The following is a 20286-nucleotide window of genomic DNA, read 5'->3' as shown; positions in this document are numbered from 1 at the left end:
CTTATGAGTTTTCCCTCCTTTTGCCATTTTTCAAATGTCGTGTAATCGGTTTGGATTCTCGACTTCATTTTGGACTTCATTTTTAAATCATTAATTCACTACTTTGGTGGTCCGCTTGACAATTAATACAAAAAAAAGTTAATGTTACGAGAGGGATTCTAACCCACGACCTTCGGCTAGATACGCCGCTGCTCTACCACCTGAGCTATCGTGACCTCGATCCACTCGGGCATCAACTCCCCATCTCAACCCCACCTTATGAGTTTTCCCTCCTTTTGCCATTTTTCAAATGTCGTGTAATCGGTTTGAAAAGATGGGGAGTTGATGTCCGAGTGAATCGAGCTCACGATAGCTCAGGTGGTAGAGCAGCGGCGTATCTAGCCGAAGATCGTGGGTTCGAATCCCTCTCGTGCCATTAACTTTTTTTCATCTCAACTAAAAACCTTAATTAATTGTCATGTGTTAATTGGTCAAGCGGACCACGAAAATAGTGAATTAATTGCAAAAAGTTTTAAAAATTCTATATCAACAAAGAATTTTTCAGTTAGCTTTTTAACTTTTTGTTGAAATAAATTTTTAAAAAATGTTTTTGTACTGTTAAAGCAAATAGTATGAATAAATTAATTTTGAAAAATATTAACCATTTTAAAAATAATAATGTAAAATTAATTTCCCAGAAATAACATAAACTCAAAGACAAAAACCGGACTCTTGTATTTATTTGTTTATTATCCATCATAACTAGGTATCAAGATTGATTGTTAATTTTCTTAAACACACATTAGTATATTGTTTACCTTCATATTATAAAACTAATTCTATTACACTGTTTAAATTTAAAAAAAAAAACGAAAATCTGTTCAATTTAATCCTATCCAGAGTCAAGTTGTCGTCTGAGTTAATTGTTTAACATGTTTTTTAATTTTTTTCTTTGATGGTTCAATAAATTTGAGTTAACAAAATTATTCTTAAAAGCAGGGTTTTAAGTAGTGAAGGTCTCGCCCGGGCAGCCTCGGCCAACGACGGACGTAGAATAATAATTTTAAAAAATATATTTCCGATTAGCATAGTTATGAGTTACAGTTTAAATCTATATACATGTGAATAATTTTAATACGTATTGAATATGTGGAGTAGAAAACAATTTTTAACAAATAATAACAATTTTTATGAAAAAATGTTTAATGGTGGCAACCTAAATCAGCAAATATTACTATTTCAGTTTATTCATTATTTTGTCATAACCTCCTTGCATGTATAGGTTATTGTAAATTCATGTTTCGTACTAGATACAAATTATGTAAATGCATTCAAAACTGTATTCAGTGGATTTGGACTTTTTTGCCATACACATGTGCTATTCGAATATTTTTTCTCTATCGCGCAGCACAAGCAATACTCAGGTCGCGTGATTGCGTGTTTTCAAGAAATGACTATTGTTCCAACTCCACGCCTGCATTGTGTCCTTTTACATTTCAAGCAGTAGGTTCCAATTGTTCTCGCCGTCCATTGTGCTTCATCTGGGTAGCATCATCGAAAATTTGATTAAAGAGTTTAATTTTACTGTTTGACTACTCGCACTGATCCGTTGAATCGGGAAATTGGAAAAGTCTGCATTAGTGCAGAGTTGCGTTCATTTACGCGAGAATCGTTCTGATCCTGGCGATCTTTTCCAAACTTGTAATCCTTATTAGATTGAATTAATTTGTTCTTTTGCATAGCGAAGTATTTGTTGTCTCAATTTTAAGTATTTGTACTTTATATTCTATGCTTGTTTATTATATATAATAGTATAGCCTTATGTTCTTTAACACACAAGATTATTACCGCATAATTGATTACTAACACATTTATAGTCACCCAAATAAAACGGTTCTATTTAAGGTTTTGCGTGCTTTGTGAATCATTTCATTTACCAAAGCACGTACATGTTGGTCCGAAGTTCTCGTCAGATGCGAGGCATAGAACAAGGTAGCTAAGTTTAAGTTGACAAGTTGATGCATATTCAATTCAATCCAGGCCGAGAGAACACGGACAGACCAGTTTATATGTGTAATATCGTTCTCCTATAATTCACTTCAAATCCAATCTCGATCGATGAGGCAGATTAGAATTTACTGCTAATTCCAGAGAAGTACATCGTCCCGCAAGGCATGCTTTAGGCTTTTTAATCGGAGGACTTTATTGTTTTATATTTTTAAAAAGTGTGAAAGTGAATTCGACGTAAAAGTTAAGGGGTTATCTATAAAGATTTGAAACGACTACCAAATCCCGAATGTTTTTTGTAATCGATATCCTGCGTTTTGGTGAAAACGTATCCATGATAATGCGAAAAATGAAATTAATTTAACAGAATGGACGATAAAGGTGTAATCAAGAAAACGGGACTTATTAATCATCCGAATAGATTCTGAAAAAGTAAAAAATTTAATGCTTAGTGAACCGGGGTGCAGCAAGAACAATGGAGTTTTTATCACAAAAATTGTCAACTTTCAAAAAGACTGTATAAAAGTTAAATAAAGTTTCAACTTGCTCGAACAAGCCACAATGGGCATGATTGACCATTATTTACGAAACAACAGAGCATGAACTCCCTAAGCTATCCTTTTTTAAAAAGATAGTTCCTACTCACGGTAAGTTGTTTTCCAACGACCCGGATTTCGAGCCCTTAGCTCATCATCAGGTTGAAGGATTTCTACAACCCCGTCTCTCAACATGAAATGCAAAAGTGAACCCGCTGATACCCCCGCGAACGCGACGTTCCAATGAGAAGCAAGTTTCCTAATGGCGCTCAATTTGAACGTGCGAAAAGCAGAAATTATAACACAAGTAAATATTATAATGGTAAATACTGTAAGAAATTAAGTATAAATTAGTGATTAATTTTTTTATATATTACATCTCAACTAAAAACCTTAATTAACTGTAATTAGTGATTAAAGATAAAAGATTAAAAAATAGAATAATACCTTAATATTATTAAATTAGTATAAAAATAATAACAATTAAAATAATTAATTTAATTATTTGGACGTTTAATATTATTTATGTACATATTTAAAATGGGAGATAGAACAAAATCTTTTATATTATTAATGCATTTATCTCCATGTTCATTTTTACATTTTTTAATTTCATATTTCACAAACTAATCTAGTTCTCTCCCTTTCTTTTAACGCTGTTGTATTTAAATTTGAATTGAAATTATGTTTTGATTCTTTTAGATGGTCCTTAAATTCCGAAAATTTGTTCGATTTAGGCAAGGGTTCTTTTATTCTCGTTTTTATACCGCTTTGTCCTATATATTTAATATCACAATCATTACAATTAAGTTGGTAAACCCCTCTTGTTGCCAAGTTGCCAAGTGGTCTTTAGGTTTTGACAGGATGTTTTTAAGTGAACCTGTACTTCTAAAAGCTATTCTAAAACCTTCTTGTTTATAAATTTTGCTAAACTTTTTCCGATAATTCACCGGATTATGGTGATTCATTGATTGATGCCATTCAATTATGGCAAACAACGGAAACCTAATGATTCATTTGTGGTGGGGTGGCTGAGTTCTATTGTTGATTCATTTAAAGTTAATTTTTTCATTATTTTAACTAGCAACCTATCAATAAATGTTTCTAAATACCCATTGTTTTTTGCTAAGGTTTTAATAGTTTCTAATTCTTTTTTATAGTTAGCAGGTGTTACTGGAAGTTTTAACATACGGTCTATGAGCCAAATTAAACCAGCAGCCTTTTGGGATCATGGGTAGGAAGAATCCGCTGGTATCATAGTGTCTGAGTTGTGGGTTTTCTATATACGTCTATTTATATTAGGTTGTTTATTATGGACAATTTTAGGTCTAAACAGTTACTTGGAGGAATTCTCTGAGATCCTCTAATGTCCCCGACCATATGCATAAAATATCGTCTACATAGCATTTCCAAAAATGAACAGATTTAATTAATTTGTTCTTTGATTTAAAAAGATTTTTTTCGAAATGATCCATAAATATTTCGGCATAAAGTGGGGATAATGGAAACCCCATTGGTAACCCTTTCATTTCGTAAAATTTATTATTCAATTTACAATAATTAGATAGTAGACATATATTTAAGAGGTCTATTATATCATTTTTTACAAATTCGTTAATAGAATTCTCGGTAAGTTTTTGTTTTATGAGTTTAGTACATTCTTCAACGGGGATATTTGTGAATAAATTAGTAACGGCAAATGACACTAAAACAGTTGTTGGGTATATAATATGTTATTTAATTCTATTATCAATTCTAAAGAATTTTTAATACCGAATGTAGGTTTGAAATTGGTGTGATTTTTAATTATTTTGTCCATTGTTTTTGCAAGTTCATTGGCAGGGGAATTATAAAAGGACACTACTGATCCTTGTGAATTTTGACTGTACCGAATAACATTGGGGGTTTTTGGTTCATTGGTATTAGTTTTTTAACTGAATATTGGTCATCTGAGAATAAAAAATCACTATTATTTATGGCTGTTTGAACTCTAGTTTTTAATTTTAAGGTGGGATCTTTTTTGTATTTCTTTACACTAGTTATTATTTAGGAAATCCTCAACTTTAGAAACGTAATTTTGATGTTCAATGATAACTATACTATTTCCTTTATCGGCTTTTAAAATAACGTTGTTGTTACTTTTTAACTTTTTATCAATAGTACGTGGGATATTTAATTTTTTGACATTTAGATTTATCAAGTTTTGTATAATTATTTCAACACATTTATATTTGTATTTATGTTACAACAATCAACCGATGAACCAAGGGATAGTAGTTTTTTTGTACCCAAATCTGTTTTAGGGACAAATTTTAAGCCTTTGTTTATTTAATAAATTGTTTTCTTCTTTATTTAGTACCATGTTTGTTAAGTTTATAACCCTTGGGCAAAATTTAACTGGAGTTTTTGGGTCTTTATGTGTATTTTTTATTTTTAAGCGGACAGTACTTTAAGTTTTTAAGTTTTTTATCTCATATACTTTGTTTTTTATCAATGATTAATGTAACTTTTTATCGCGTATCATAATCGAATTCGTTCCTTCTACTGGAAACAATAATGAGGCAAGCCTAATGTGTACAATATATTGATAAAAACGTTTTATCTCTTTGACTGTACAATTTATGTAATTCATTATTTAAAATGGTTTTTTGGCATTTACACTGTAAGAGAGTGGAACAGTTCTTCATATTTAATTTAGCAAGAACGAATTTTACGATTAGATTTAATTTCAAACATTGGTAATTGAACCAGATTGATTTGTTGATTTTTGAGCATGAAAGTCTTAATTTATAATAAAGATTTAAAAGTACTTGTTTACTAACAGATTTTAAGTAAGTGGAGGTAATATTATTGATTGTGTTATAATTCATTGCTGCTTTGACTAGCAAATGTATAGAAATGATGAATGATGGAGTGAGTGCGTTGTTCAATCCTTTTTTTAAAAAGATATTTCCTACTCACAGTAAGTTGTTTTCCAACGATCTGGATTTCTTTTTCTTATAGTATTTACCATTACAATATTTACTTGTGTTATAATTACCGCTATTTCGCTTTTCGCACGTTCAAATTAAGCCCCATTAAAAAACCAGCTTCTCATTGGAACGTCGCGATCGCGGGGGTATCGGCGGGTTCACTTTTGCAATTCATGTCGAGAGACAAGGGTAGAAATCCTTCAACCTGATGATGAGCTCAGAAGGGGCTCGAAATCCGGATAGTTGGAAAACAACTTACTCAACTTACCGTTAGTAGGAACTATCTTTTGAAAAAAAAGGATTGAACACCGCACTCACTCCATCATTCATCATTTCCCTAAGCTATTGTTTTTCAATAATTAATTAATACTTTATTTATTTAGTCGTAATCCGCCTAGTCACTTATGCCTATCTAACTGTTTCTTTTTTTTACGAGAGTTCGGAACAGCAGGGCCGCTGGATTCGAACCCAGGACCTTTACAGTGATGAGCGCCGTGTCAACGCTTAAACCGTTGCGGCCACCGACGCCCTTATCTAACTTTAAAATGTAAAACTTTATCCCTATACCCGGCAAGTTGTTACAACGTTAATCTCTGATTTGATTAGATTAGATTTCATTTAAATTTTATTTTTATTTTTCCAAATATATAACATTTAATTTTGTCAATCTAGAATGTTTTACCCCCTCTAAACTAATATTACAATATTTTTACCTCCAAATTAAGTTAAAATTATCTAAAATAATAAATTTGATCAAGTTTTGGATCTTTTGTGTAAGACCTAATTAGATCCCAAGGATTTTGTAGCAGTTTTCTAAATAATAAGTAAATTGTAGAAAATTATTTTTTTTAAACGCAAAGAAAATCTTCTTAGAATAATTTCCAGTTTGTAACTCCTTACAATACACAACTATATCATAATAACAACAACAATTATATTCAAATCTAGTAACAATTATGAACAATCCTAAAGACTTAAGACAGATTTAGACGAACAAACAAGTTAAGTAAATCAAATATACTATTGTATATAATTAGAACTGTTTACGTTGACATCAAAATACATGTTTAATTCTTCTGATTTCATAATTTATTGATAGAGTAGATTCCAATTTCATGGCATGTAGAATTACTGTTGTTCATCTGTTTATTAAAGAACTTTACAGAGATGCGCATAACTTTATCTTTTATAAAACCCAATCTCCATGCTATCAGGGAGGAGGCTAATTCTTGTTCGGCGGTTCGAAGATGTAATTAGATATTCAGATATCGTGAGATGCGGTCGGGTGTGATGTAGGTTTCAGAAAAACATTTTCTTTATCGTGCCAACGTTTCGATCTTTTATTGAGATCATCTTCAGGGCTCAAAGTGTTTGTCTTCTGTGTAATTGTGCCATCCTTGCGTGTCGTGTTGAGAGTGACTACACGCAAGGATGGCACAATTACACAGAAGACAAACACTTTGAGCCCTGAAGATGATCTCAATAAAAGATCGAAACGTTGGCACGATAAAGAAAATGTTTTTCTGAAACCTACATCACACCCGACCGCATCTCACGATATCTGAATAACTATCGATTAACGGTCACTAATCTCTACACATTTCTACACGATGTAATTAGACTAAAAACTGGCTATCTAATGAACTGTGGGGACCAACACAATTTGCGCATTTTGGATGGTCGCTTGACCCAGCGTAGGGCAGATATTGTGTTGTGGCCTAACGCATAGATGCCACATTTCTCCTTGGTTTGGCAGGAGGATGACAGATAACCGTAATTCCGACAAAGGACGACACCTGAGAGCTCTTCCATTGTTTCTTTACCCCCCATCGGATTCGACGATAAACAATAGACGACTTCTTTACATTTCTGTATGTCACTAACCGGGTTCCCTCTTGAAAATATACTGAGAAGGTTGGTCTTTTTCAGGCGCTTCAACAATTGACGACGTTTTCTCACGATGATGTACTTATTAATTTTGTATGATTAAGATAATTTTTTATCTAGTCTTCCGCCCGAGAAGCTGGCATGCTAAAAGCTTTAACGGGTATGTGTGGTGTGGAATCGCAAATTTACTAAGTAATCAACAAGGAACTTATATCTTGTTCATATACGTGCAATCGGTGGGATACTTCTGGATCCTGTACGAGCAGTCTTCCCGCGTTACATTTGTTTGCTCTTCGTCCTCAGAGCCACAAAGACTAACAAAATAATTGAAGATACTAATTTTGGGTGGTCTTCCTTAGGCGAATCATCACACCTCCGTTTCGTTGTATTACGGATTTGGAATAACGAATTCAGTTTCACTTTTTCTTTTGTCTTCATTGTTCCCATTCGCCTTGTTATCTGTCTCGCTGTGTGTTTTGCTGGACCAGATATCGCACGTACAAATCCCTTCTCACACCGATCACTCAACTAGTAACTACGAATTTAATAGGAAACATTCTTGCTATCGCTGTATTACCGTGACTTATTTCGTTTTTATCACTTATCACCGAGAATAAAAAACAAAAATTAAAATTAAAAAAATACTGTAAACAAACAGTTCTACAACCCAAAATTGACTAGAGTTGCTTTCTACATTTCCATGCAGAACACAATGCGTTGAAAGGAAGAAGAGGGCTCGTCGATGTTCACTCAACAAGCACTGGCACAAAATGATTTTTCTTTATCGCTATTGATTCTCAATCGAAACATGAAGAATCTAGCCATGAAAACTATCATAATGCAGTATTGTTAAGTATGGATTAAATCCAATCAGTGGCAACATAGAATTGTGAATGTGTAGTAAAAGAGGGTTAACTGTTTTTTTACATACCGCAAACATATGATATTGTCAACGTCTATTTACATTATTTATTTACCAAAGCATATTGCATAGCACTGGGATAGTTAATAAAATATTAGTCTTTGGCTGAATATTTCGTGTTTAGCTCAAATCGAAAACCAATTCCTATCTTAATAAATCCGTTTCTCACGGGATAATATCCAATTTATAAAACGGTACATTAAATTTAGTAAACCGTATAGTTTTAATGAATAAAAGAATCGTGACAAACAATTTCCTGTCAATTCGAATACAACAGTCGGGCGAACGATTACTGTATAAACAATGATTTCACTCCTTGAAATCAGTCGTAATCTGAACAAATTATCTTATGGGAAACCGTTCGATCATCAGTTTATCAAAATTTGATGAATATACATCACCAGAGATCAAAGAAGTCTGGTCACTTAAGTATATTTAAGTTGGTTTTGCATCAGCTGGAAATTCTGCAGATTTTCACAGTGTAAGCCAACATAGTGTGTTAGTGTGTTTCGATAGAGTAGGATTTTGCGGATTATTGTTTCATAAATATTATATTGTTTGATGAATCAACGTTTTGCCGGTATGCTTGAGGAGTTGTTTTCATTAAATATAATTCTTTGTTCGTATCAATTATACTTTTTTCTGTTTTATTTCTTTTATTACTTACGAATAACAAAACCTCGTTCAATACGTTTCAATCTTATTTTCATCAAACCCAAAACTATCGGTAATACTATTAATTTCTATTATGTCGGTTTATTTCCGTTGATCTTGAGATACTAAATGTAAGGTCATTGGTAGGGACATGAAAACATTTGTTTATTAATTTATTTTAATTTAAACTATGGTTTCAATTTATTTAATTATCATTCAGTTTTTCATTAATTACCTGCAGGCAAATTTTTAATAATTCAAAATGCAATTTAGATATGTAGATAACACTTGGAGTAGTTCACACAATGGCCTGTCTTTATTTTACATTATCAAAATAGCAGGCCACCAAGAGATAAGGGTTCAGCATAAACAAAACCGAGATTCAAATCCGAAAATGAAGTTTTCAATTCTTGAATTGTAGATTTGTAACGCTCATAAAGATGCAGTTCCGTAAAATCCCTCTAGAATGCCATGTTCCTTAAACCGTTTTTCTTCCGGTCACTGAATACGCCAAGTATCCGTTATTTTAACGCCACTAGCAAGACTTAGGCGGCAATAAACTTTGAACGAAATCCCGTTTGCAAGTCGGACCCGTCCGTGCTGTGAAAATAAATTTAAATTTATCTCAGACAGTATTTAACCGCGAAAACCAGCCCGGTGTACTTCTATTTATTTAACAAACAATTTCTTTAAAAAAAATATCTTTTTTATTTTAAATATTCACCGATCCATGACGCCTCTTCTTTCGAGAAGTTGTTGATTTTGGAATCCTTTTCGAGCTGAGGGATCAAAATGCCTGAAAAGGCCATGTTGATTCCAGGCTGAATAACAGAACTCAGTGCTATGATACTCGATACAATCTGTAAAGCATAACGGTTTTTGTTTTAGTGTAAAATATTAACATTATGAATGTATAAATGCACCTGCGGCCAAACATCTATCCAGCTCGGTTTTTGATAAACGGGAAGTGCCGTTTCTGGGCTCGAACTTGAGTCTCTCCTGACAACAAAAAATAAATAAACGCGTTAACAGAATTTAATCATTAATGAAAATGGAAATGCATGTATATATTTGTTGATGCTTTTGTTAGTAGGTTAAATCATAAAGAAAACTTATTTACATTAGCATTTTTAGGGGTTCAAGGTTGGTTCCCCGCAATGAAGTTTCAGAGAGGCATGCTGATTTACTATGCTCTGCTGGGAATTGCCCGTCAGTGTGTAAACTCTGCCAGCAAACTGGAGATCCTCAGATGACTCAGTCCTCAGAGTGAGGTCCCCCACAAATCCTAATCCACCTCTCGCTTAATATTCCTATATTCCCCCCCACTAATCCAAATCCTCATCAACATCCCTTCCCTTTACATCTTTGAGTGTTGGATAGAGATGAGCATCGATAGAAAAACTTCGATGGTCACTAGCGATTAAACAATGGAACCTCATCATCGATGGTGGTACGACCATCGACTCTATAGTCTACACATCGATGGTTTTTGGAGTATTCATTACTCAAACAACAAATTATTTTAAATATGCACAAATTATTGTTATGAGCTACTTTAACATAACAAACAACATAAGCTAAACCATTATTAGGAACTTGAATAATAAAAATAATGTTTATTAATCAAATTCAAAAACATTTATTAGGATTTTTTGCATTTGGTTCTATTTATAGTTATATACAGATCTCTCGGTCCTTTTTGAATAAAAGACGTCATTGTTTACATTCGAAATTTCAAGACTTACAATACTGACAACCCCACGAGTATTGCCTGTGGAGGTACCGCTATCCTAATTCGCAACACCATAAACCATTATCTAATCTGATTTATTACGACCACCAATATTTTTTTAACCTGCGTAAAAAATAAATTGGGTGTTATATATAATACATATTACATATATAATAATATATACCAAATACAAAATCTACAACCTTCAAATAAATGCGCAATAAAGGCTGAAAACATATTTTTAAATTATTAAAATATTTATTCCAAGCTCGTAGGGCCAATTTGCCAGAACGCTCGGAGTATCACGTAAAAAATGTTTCATTAAACTCTATGTTCCTACATATGTATGTAGCCTTCCGTTGTAAGACGAGCTATGTTAATTTTAGTGTTGTAAAAGTTTTGTCTTAAAAAATAGTTAAACATGAACTAATAAAATAATTTATATAACGATATCAATTGTTAAATAATATTTCTTTGGTTAATACTATTCTGGGGTGTAGGAGGCCGATATGGTTTAGGCGCTGATACAGCGAAACATCAATGTTAGGTAGAGGTCCCGGGTTCGACTGCAGAGTCGCTGGATATACACACATAAAATGAGCTTTTTGCACCCAGCACCTCGAGGGTTCATATATCCTCAGTTTAAATATCCTCGTAAAGAAATGATCGGATTTTTATTAAAATGATTCAAAAGTCCAGATATTAATAAATGATATTAAGAATTTTTGATGGTGTCCATCTTGATTTTGCGGAACTTCATAATAGGATGATGGGTAGGAAATAAATTGTCTTTTCCACGATAGGCTATTGTACAAAAGACAATTTATTTCCTATCCATTATCTTGTTCTTAGAACTTGTGATCCTTGGTTTCTACCTCTGCAACGGAACGAAGCGGACTCACAATGCTGAACTGCCCAATCAACAAACGGCAATTAAGATAAATTTAGTGATGTTTGTATTTGTAAATCATAACCATCTTCTAGTTTTTCATTAACAATATTGCAACTTTCCTTTTCCTATTGAATATTTTTTAAAGCTATTCGAAACAATGATAATTAAATTTTATAATTAAGGATATCAAGTGATGTTGTCGGACAAATGTTCTTATTGAACAACTGTTTTAATTGGAGTACGAAATTAAGACGGCTTTTCTATTTGCATATCCAACCAGAGAAGTTCCACATTGTACGTATCAAATTACCAACGGGATATCCTTACAACATGAGTCCAGAACAAGACGAAAAACACTCTACGTAATATAATGTAAAAATTGTTTTAAAAAGCGAATCCTTTAGTTCTACTAAGATTTTAAGTCATTTTACTATACTGTCGCGATATATAAGCATAAAGTGTCCATCATTCCTATGAGCCCTTTTAACCATTAATTCAGTTTAAATTAATTTACATAATTACATATTAATGAACGAACATTGGGTGAACTGACGACCATGATCGTTGTGAAAATGAGTTTTACCAAAGAGTCTTGTGGTGGTTTTCACCGACAGGAATTAGAGTGACATGTCATCATATACTTTGATATACCCCTTATTGATTATGTAAATCGTTAACTATAAGGACGACAGAGGAAACAATGTTTGTTGTACGAAGGTGCGTATATAACAACTCTTAACAACGCGATTTTGTGTTTTTTGAACTTGGTGTAGTTGTTGCTCGGCGGCACTAATGTCAGAGGATTATTTGGCGATTATTTTACAGAGACAACTAAGATGTTGGAAGAATCTATCATACTACGACTTCGATCGCTTTACTGGATCGTCTTTCTCGCTGGTTTACGTACACCCACATTTATGCCATCATGGCGCGAAGCTAAATCGAATATGAGTTGAAAATGTAAACCAGCGAAGATAGACGGACACAGTAAAGTGATCAGTGTCATCAGTTCAACATATGATCATCCGCTCGCAAATCAGAAAACACCACAAAACTAAACTACCTATTTTTTTGTGGAACGCTGGCATTCAGTGTACGGATTAAGGTAAGGAGGTCTCGAGGTCATCGTCGATTAAGGCGACGTGGTGGGTTCTTGGGATGGGAATGTAAAGAGGGCTCGAGCAGTAGGGTTAGGATAGATCTTAGAGTGGTTTTGGACTTTTGAAATCTGAAACGGATCAGTTCGTTGACAAAAGCAATGTTGAGAAATTGTGGATGGTGACGACATAGTAAGGAACTGTGACAATTTGTTTGGAAGGATTGGATTCGCTGGATATTAGATGGCCTGGCAGATCCACATAGTTCCACTCCGAATGTCCAAAGTATAAGTAGCAGTAAAGTCTTCTGTAAGGGTAGTTTAGTGTCGACGGTCAACAAGGACTTCGGTCTTAGAAGTCTTTAGTTGTCCAAGTCTACTGTAAAGTTGTCTCTTAAGTATTGTGTGGGACTTCCACATCAGTGTGCTGTCTAGGCCCTAAGTATTTTATTGCATGGAAATCGGTATTAATTTGTTGTTGATGTACAATGGGGGCAAGCCTTTTTTTCAATGTGAACGAACACTGACGACATTTTTATTCATTCAATCTCCACTTTTTGCACCAGTTTTCGATAAGCTCAAGATTTTCTTCAACGATGGAGTTAGCTTGGATAGAATTCGAATTAGAGGACAAAATTGCGATATCGTCCGTGTAGGTGGTGCTAGGGTGTGCAGGTAGGTGAGCAGTGTAGATAATGGGACCAAAATACTCCCTTTTGTAACGCCGGCTTGTATCGGTCTAATTTAGAGAAAACTCGTTACTTCACCTCAACCTGAAGCAGCGGTCTGGATCTGATTAAGTATAGAAATCACACCCCCATAAATTCCATTCTATTCTTTGTAGAAAGCGCCTATAGAAATCGATATGGCATATAGATGTTTTACGTTTGTTAATTGTTATGAAAATGGTATAAGTTAAATGAAATGAATGAGAAAAACCGTTTGGTCTGGCTTGACAAACCTTACAATACAGCTTACAACACTGTTCCTTTTTCTTAATAGCAAAAGAAATGAGAGTTGACGGGTGTTGTCAGTGAACCCAAGCTTAACCGGCATGGGGTCAAGGTCTGTCTTCAGTAGTTCAAAAAACACGGGAATAAAGACGGACTCTGACCCAATGCCGCTAAAGCATATGCATGTGCAATAAAAATATTTGGAATTTATCTTTTCACGAGTATTTTACATATCAACAGATTGTCTTGAATTTCACAATATTTTGAACATTAAGCCGAATTTTAGGTGAGAATGCAGAAAACTAATAAGAGGAATGTTTTTATTTCCTCAGGAGTTACTGAATTTTCCAAAAATATATATGTCTTCTACAATTACATGTTATAGTGGATTTTACTATCGATGGTTTAAATTCATCTTCTGTTTCTGATGATAAGAACATGAAAATTTAAAATTATGAAAATTAAAAATGACTAAGACAGCAATTTTGGCCAATGTTATAGCTTACGTTTTAGTGAACAAGTTAATACACTGCATGTCCACATTAAAAAATCTACGATTCGTAATGAATTAAATTAAAATTAATGAATTAACCAAAATTTTAAATTTTCCAATTTTGGAGAAACAAAAATGCTTACTCATTCAGAAGACTTTCACTCCCTGCCGGTCTGATGGTGATTTCTTTCCTCGAGGGTTCGTGCAGCGGCTCTTCGCTATCCATCTTCCAGTCGTTTTCAATTTACCTGGAACGTATCAGTCAGTCACCGAGGATATAACTTAGCTGAAAACGAGAATAGTCCCTCATAGGACCGACATCGACCGTGAAATGTACATTGTAAAAGACCGGCGGCCCCCCACCTTATCTTAAAAAAAAACTATCTCCCTCCAGTCCATATTTGTTCTAGCTGTTTAGCTAGGCAATTCTGAATTAACGAAGTGCCCTACTCTACTAATTCTCGACGATACGATGCCTTTTGAGTTGCATTTGGACGAGGCAAGTAATTGACGTCTGAAAGTCAACAAAGATGTTGACTAGTACCATCCGGCAATGAGTGCGGTAAGTTATACTGATCGAATCACTTGGCGGACCCCACCATATAGTTGTAGATTTCCAGTTGGTAATTTTGTCCTTTCTATTAATTTCTGTCTACCTCTGCGGAGAAAGGACCCAACACTGAAAATAACGCGGAGCCAAAACGCGTCTTACAGACCAAAAAAGGCGGAAAAGACCGAACTACGGGTGCATAACTTCGCAAACTTCAAGGGAAAATCTCACAAATTGGAATTTATCAATACACTCACCACTTATCCAATAATATGATTTATGAGATATGAAGATAAAACCCTACAACGTGTAAAAACCAAATTGGTGGAAACTCGGCCTTAAAGGAGAATGTCCAAATAAGATAAGGGTTTCATATAGATTAATGGGTTAATACATCGAGTCGAAGAAATATAGCTAAACCTAAAAGCTTTACTTTAAGCATTTATAAATCCACTGGACAACGATCGAACTATGTGATTGTATGCATACCCAATTGAATTGTTCGTAAATTAACGTATTAAAACTATTGAGAAACTATTGACTCAAGTAGGTAGCTAAATAGTGGTCCAATTAACCAAATTACTTCTTTAATTAATTAATTTTTATGTAAGGTCTCAATTGAGATGAAAAATAAATAATTTATACGAATCTACAACCAAATGGTGGGTCTGCCAATTGTCGCCAATGATCCGGCCAGTTCTTTACAATTTTCTGCACTCATTGCTGGATGACATTAGTCAACACAACAGACTAATTGGTCAATTCAGATTAGATAATGTGATTAAAATAAAAATTTATATAAAAAATGGAATGTATGCAATCTACGGCCAGAAATATGAACAACGTTTAACAAAAGAGAGACCTTATCCTAATTTAATAATAAGCCCAATGTACAATTAGTTAAAGAATAATTATTGATTTGTTTTTAAATACGTAATTTATTTCAGATGTAACCTAAGATGCTCCAAGCGGCAAGCGAAAAGAAGGCCTTAGTAGAGAATAAGTTGTTAAAGAGAGACGTAATGCGTTCAATGTCGAAATCATGTTTTATTTCGTTCAAGTCGTGTTATTTAAGTATTCTTTTCTTGTATTCAATAAAATTTATAAGCAAATTCGAGTTCAATTCCAGAGCCACTAATTCGATCCAATTTTCCCGTATTTCTATTATCTAACGTTAAGGCAATTTATGTTGGAAGACTAAAGATTGATTATTTTTCAAAATTTGCTTTTATTATGCTTTTATTAATTATTTACTATTTATAATTCTCTTTGAATTAAAGCTTAAAAAATAAATCAAATAAGAATAAGAATAAAAATAGTTTTTGTGAAGTGTCGCTAGAACAAGTTGTTTTTTGTTACCCTATGCATTTCACATTTTTTACTACTATCTACGTTATGTTCTTTTTGTTATTTTTTAATTATTTTATCGGCTTATGCTTAATTATATAAATACTCAATTAATTATACACAAAAAGTCACAGGCGGGATTTAACCCATGACTTTCGGCTAAATACGCCGCTGCTCTCTATCACTTGAGCTACCCTGACTTCGATCGCCCATGCCACAAACTTCTCATTTCGACTCCCGTTTTATTCCAATTGTAAGCAAATCGCGGCTTCATATCGAAACACTTTTTATTAACGATTGTACTACATTAGCGGAACTGTGTACGATTCACATGTGTGATTCTAGATTAATACTAACTTTTTAATTATTTTATCAGCGTTTGCTTAATTAAATAAATACTCAAAATAAATAAAAAATTTCATTTCGAAAAAATTGTGTATTAATTGAGACTTTTTATTATTTTTATATTTAATGTTTGTTGTGCGATCAACCAGCTTCCATACGATGTTGATTGGGATTCGGGTTGTGGTCTTCAAACATACAATGTTATTACATAGTGCTGTTCCAAATATACACAAGCTACGAAACATAATTTTGACTTCGATGGAGTCAAAATTGTGGCTTCTGAACAAAATACAGGCCATAGACTTTTGAGGGAAATGATATCTATTCATCAGGACAACATGGCCTGTAATTTAAAAACAGATTTGAATAATTTAAGTGTGATGTACAGTGGGATCCTAGAAAAAGATAAGGTCTCTCCCAAAAGATCGTAACAATACTTGCGTACATATTTATTTATTTATATATTATAACAGGCTGTGATAACATACCTTGCTAATTTAGTTAACAAATTAACTATTAAAAAATTACAAAACATCGCTAAAAACTGTATGTTAGAAATGTAGTATTTTCAGTCTGAGAGTAGGAGAACTTATGCAATCAAATGATCAAATTGCTAATAAACCATAAGATGAGAACAAGGTAAACTGCAGAGATTAAATTAGATAATTACAGAGATTCATATAGAAACACCATAAAGTATACAAACAAGTTTCGTGCTACCCCCTAGACTAACACAGTGGAAATATGTTGCTCAACACAATAACGGAAAAGTAATCACCACTATAACTCGCGGTTCACACATATCATTAGGTAAATATAACGACACAATACTACGAACAAATTCGTTATCCCGGTTCTATTATATTTATAAATTAACTTACACGAGAAAAAAAATAAATGAAATACGTAAATATTCGACTTCTCAAGATAAGGAATATTCATTTGAGCAAAGACTGTTTGTCTCGATCTAACAAGGACAAAATTACATTAAGCAAAATTCTATTTTAAAACTTAGAATCACCACTTACAACAGAATTCATTAACGAACTTTCACCATTGAGAAAGTTCTAAAAGATTTTTTTTATGTTCGCTTGAGCGTTGGTTATCTAAAAGAACCCGATATGTGTTATCAAGTAGAAAACGTTTAATATTCTGCAAGCACTACAACATTCAGCTCTAAACACACTGAAGGATCGTTTTACTACACCCTGTATTTACTTGTTCTGGTAACTTACTCATCAATAAAAATAAATAAATTAGGTTAATAACATAGAAAACACTTCATTAACGTTAATAAATTTCATTGACACATCACATTTCATTCGCATTACACCAGAGTAGTCGATATTCCTCGAGGTAATTGGGGATATACACCTACACTCACGCTAATAAATTACATTCAGAAACCAGACTTCATTCACATTACCATAGACTACTGGATATTCCTCGGGATAATTAGGACATACCCTGCGATTCATACTAATAAATTAGGTTCACACATTCATGATCACTGCTCTAGAGTACTCGATATTCTTCGAGGTAATGTTTTTACCTATTAGCATACATCTGCAGTTTCATCGTTTCCAATTACCCTGATCTGCCTATCATCGCGATGAACCCACCACTGAAGATGGCCAACAGCCGAAACGCGTCTGATAATCCAAAACAGCGATGACTGGCAGACTTTTTTACTTAATGTCCCCACACGTTTAAACCTATTTATGAAGAGAAACCTATTTGAACTATGTATTTGCATTTCAGCTATTTGAGCTATTTCAAAAATTTTAGTTTGACCTTGTCTGCTTGTTCTGGATAGCACACAAACCTGCAGATGGCAAGATATGTCATTTCACAAAACAAACTATGAGACTACACAAGTCAGGAAAAGAAAAAGCTACAAATTTATTACAGCCAAATACTGATTTTAGTATTTGCTCTGCTTTTTTATTTCACCGCAGTAAAATATAATGCCCAATGATTGTTTTGTGACGAACATGTTTCCCACCACCTTTGAAGTGAATAGTAATGAAGAGGGTTTAAAAGATGAAACCGCATGTTTAAAAGCAGGTTAAAATCATTTATATGAATTGTCATTAATTAGAAAAAACAAATCTTCTCGAATTATTGCTTGTAACACGATGGCACTGTGGTGCTACAGCGGGTTTCGGCACTGTAGCCAAGCCAGAATAGTTCAACTATTTGCACATAGTTTAAAGTTAGAATCTTACTTGAGATAGAATGCTACAATAGATCTCGAATTACTTCAAATCTAAAAAACTTTAATGTAAAATTAAACCGTTGAAAATGTTAAGAATGGTAAGATAACAAATACGTTAAGATTCATTGCCGATTGTATACCATTCTCATATTTATTCTAACCAAAAATCGCTCAATCCACCACCGAAGATGGCGAGATGCCGAAACGTGACTGACAGATCAATAAGTTTACAAATAGTCAAAACAAAAAAATATTAACACAAACAGTTTAAATACTTATTTACTTTATTTTTAATGTCGAACGAAAATTGTCTACATATGAATTATATGAACCTTTTAACTCAAAGTTTCGGTGTTTTTTTTTAACGATCGTCGACCTTATAAAAGCGATCCATTATTACTTGCGAGCCTTTTAACTCTAGAGTGGAAAAAGCCCTATTGAAAGAGGGGTAGTTGATCATTCTAGAATAAATTGCGACAAAGAATAAGTTCATTTGAGGCACTGATTACTAAACGAGTTCGATATCGGGGAATGAGTATGTTCCAATTAGGCTTAATTTATCTTTTACGCTCCTGACCTAGGACCCGAATTCATCCAGGAACATTTTAAGTTTTTTAAAGAGGGCCGGAGGGAGTTGCCGTGTATGGAAGGGGTTTCAAGTTACATATTTGTTGTACTAGAAACTGTAATGTACAATGTACAATGAAGTTATTTAATAAATAATAACTAAAACGAAAGATTAAAAATTATTGTTTTTTATTTGAAAACTAGATTAGATTTTTTTTAAATGATAACATTGTTTTATATTTAAAACAACCTATCTCTGGTATTCATATTTTTCAGCTGCAGTCATTTGAGTGTCTCGAACTGGTTACTTACTTTATGCTTTTATATGAAAACTAAGTCGATATCCTAGAATGCTAGCCTCTCGTCTGTACTCCAGTTTGACAACAGAAGAGACCCAAAACACAATAAATACTCTTAGATCTGCCCAACATCAGCCATATTTAATATGAACATTTCAATTTAAAAAAGGATAGATTCAGTTACTACTAACTCCAAACATTTATTAACAACTCAAAAATATTACAATTAATTTCAGATAATCGTAGAATAAACTTTATCTCTAAACACTGGTGTTCATATGCAAATGCTCTGCCCATATATAATATTTTACTTTTGAACACACCTCAATCCTAGTCACTGAAGCTGTTGGAGGTCAGGTAAATCTCATTACCGACTAGTGCACTTGGCGGATCAGGTTGAACAAGCAAAACTCCACGTCACTCTCAAACAGACATGCACACCTGTGCACATAAACAACAAAGTAAAATTACCATCCAACCAAGTCCGCTACCTTGGGGCTTTACTTAGCAGATGTACACGAAACCCACATACAAGAATGAAACAACAAAAACTTAACAAAAGATATAGACAACTCAGACACCTACTGGGACCACAAATTAAGCACACATAACAAACTAACCACTTACGAAATACTCATCAGACCGATTGGTCTTACGTAATCGATTTCGAACTGTGGGGCTCAGCCAAATCTTCCAACATCCAACGAATTTAATTCTTTCAATCAAAAGTTATCCGCCGTATCTTCAATGCTCCCTTCTACGTCATCAAATGATCTACACTGCTCATCATCAAAAACCGACCACCTGTTTTTTGCATGAAAAATGGCCAACTTTGGA

General features: G+C 33.6%; 1 protein-coding gene across 4 annotated transcripts in view; it reads right to left on the bottom strand.

The window, feature by feature from the left end:
• LOC106672991 (facilitated trehalose transporter Tret1-like) overlaps positions 1-20286 on the bottom strand; it is a 31532-nt gene that overhangs the window by 5772 nt on the left and 5474 nt on the right. Inside the window, exons 2-5 of one of the 4 annotated variants that reach the window (XM_014404864.2) lie at positions 19773-19890; positions 14267-14371; positions 9881-9956; positions 9682-9817 (exon numbers count right to left, since the gene is read on the bottom strand). In XM_014404864.2, coding sequence (XP_014260350.1) covers positions 9682-9817; positions 9881-9956; positions 14267-14349 — 295 coding nt within the window. In that variant the 5' untranslated portion in view covers positions 14350-14371; positions 19773-19890. Of the gene's footprint in view, positions 1-9681; positions 9818-9880; positions 9957-10077; positions 10226-14266; positions 14372-19772; positions 19891-20286 lie in introns of those variants that run through there. The other 3 variants (XM_014404863.2, XM_014404865.2, XM_024229282.1) reach the window with 3 other exon arrangements.

This window comes from Cimex lectularius, unplaced genomic scaffold, assembly GCF_000648675.2.
Source record: "Cimex lectularius strain Harlan isolate CLEC.00 unplaced genomic scaffold, Clec_2.1 scaffold325, whole genome shotgun sequence".
Taxonomy (NCBI): Eukaryota; Metazoa; Arthropoda; class Insecta; order Hemiptera; family Cimicidae; genus Cimex; species Cimex lectularius.
Note: the sequence above shows the minus strand (reverse complement) of the source record. Positions and strands in the feature narration are given on the sequence as shown.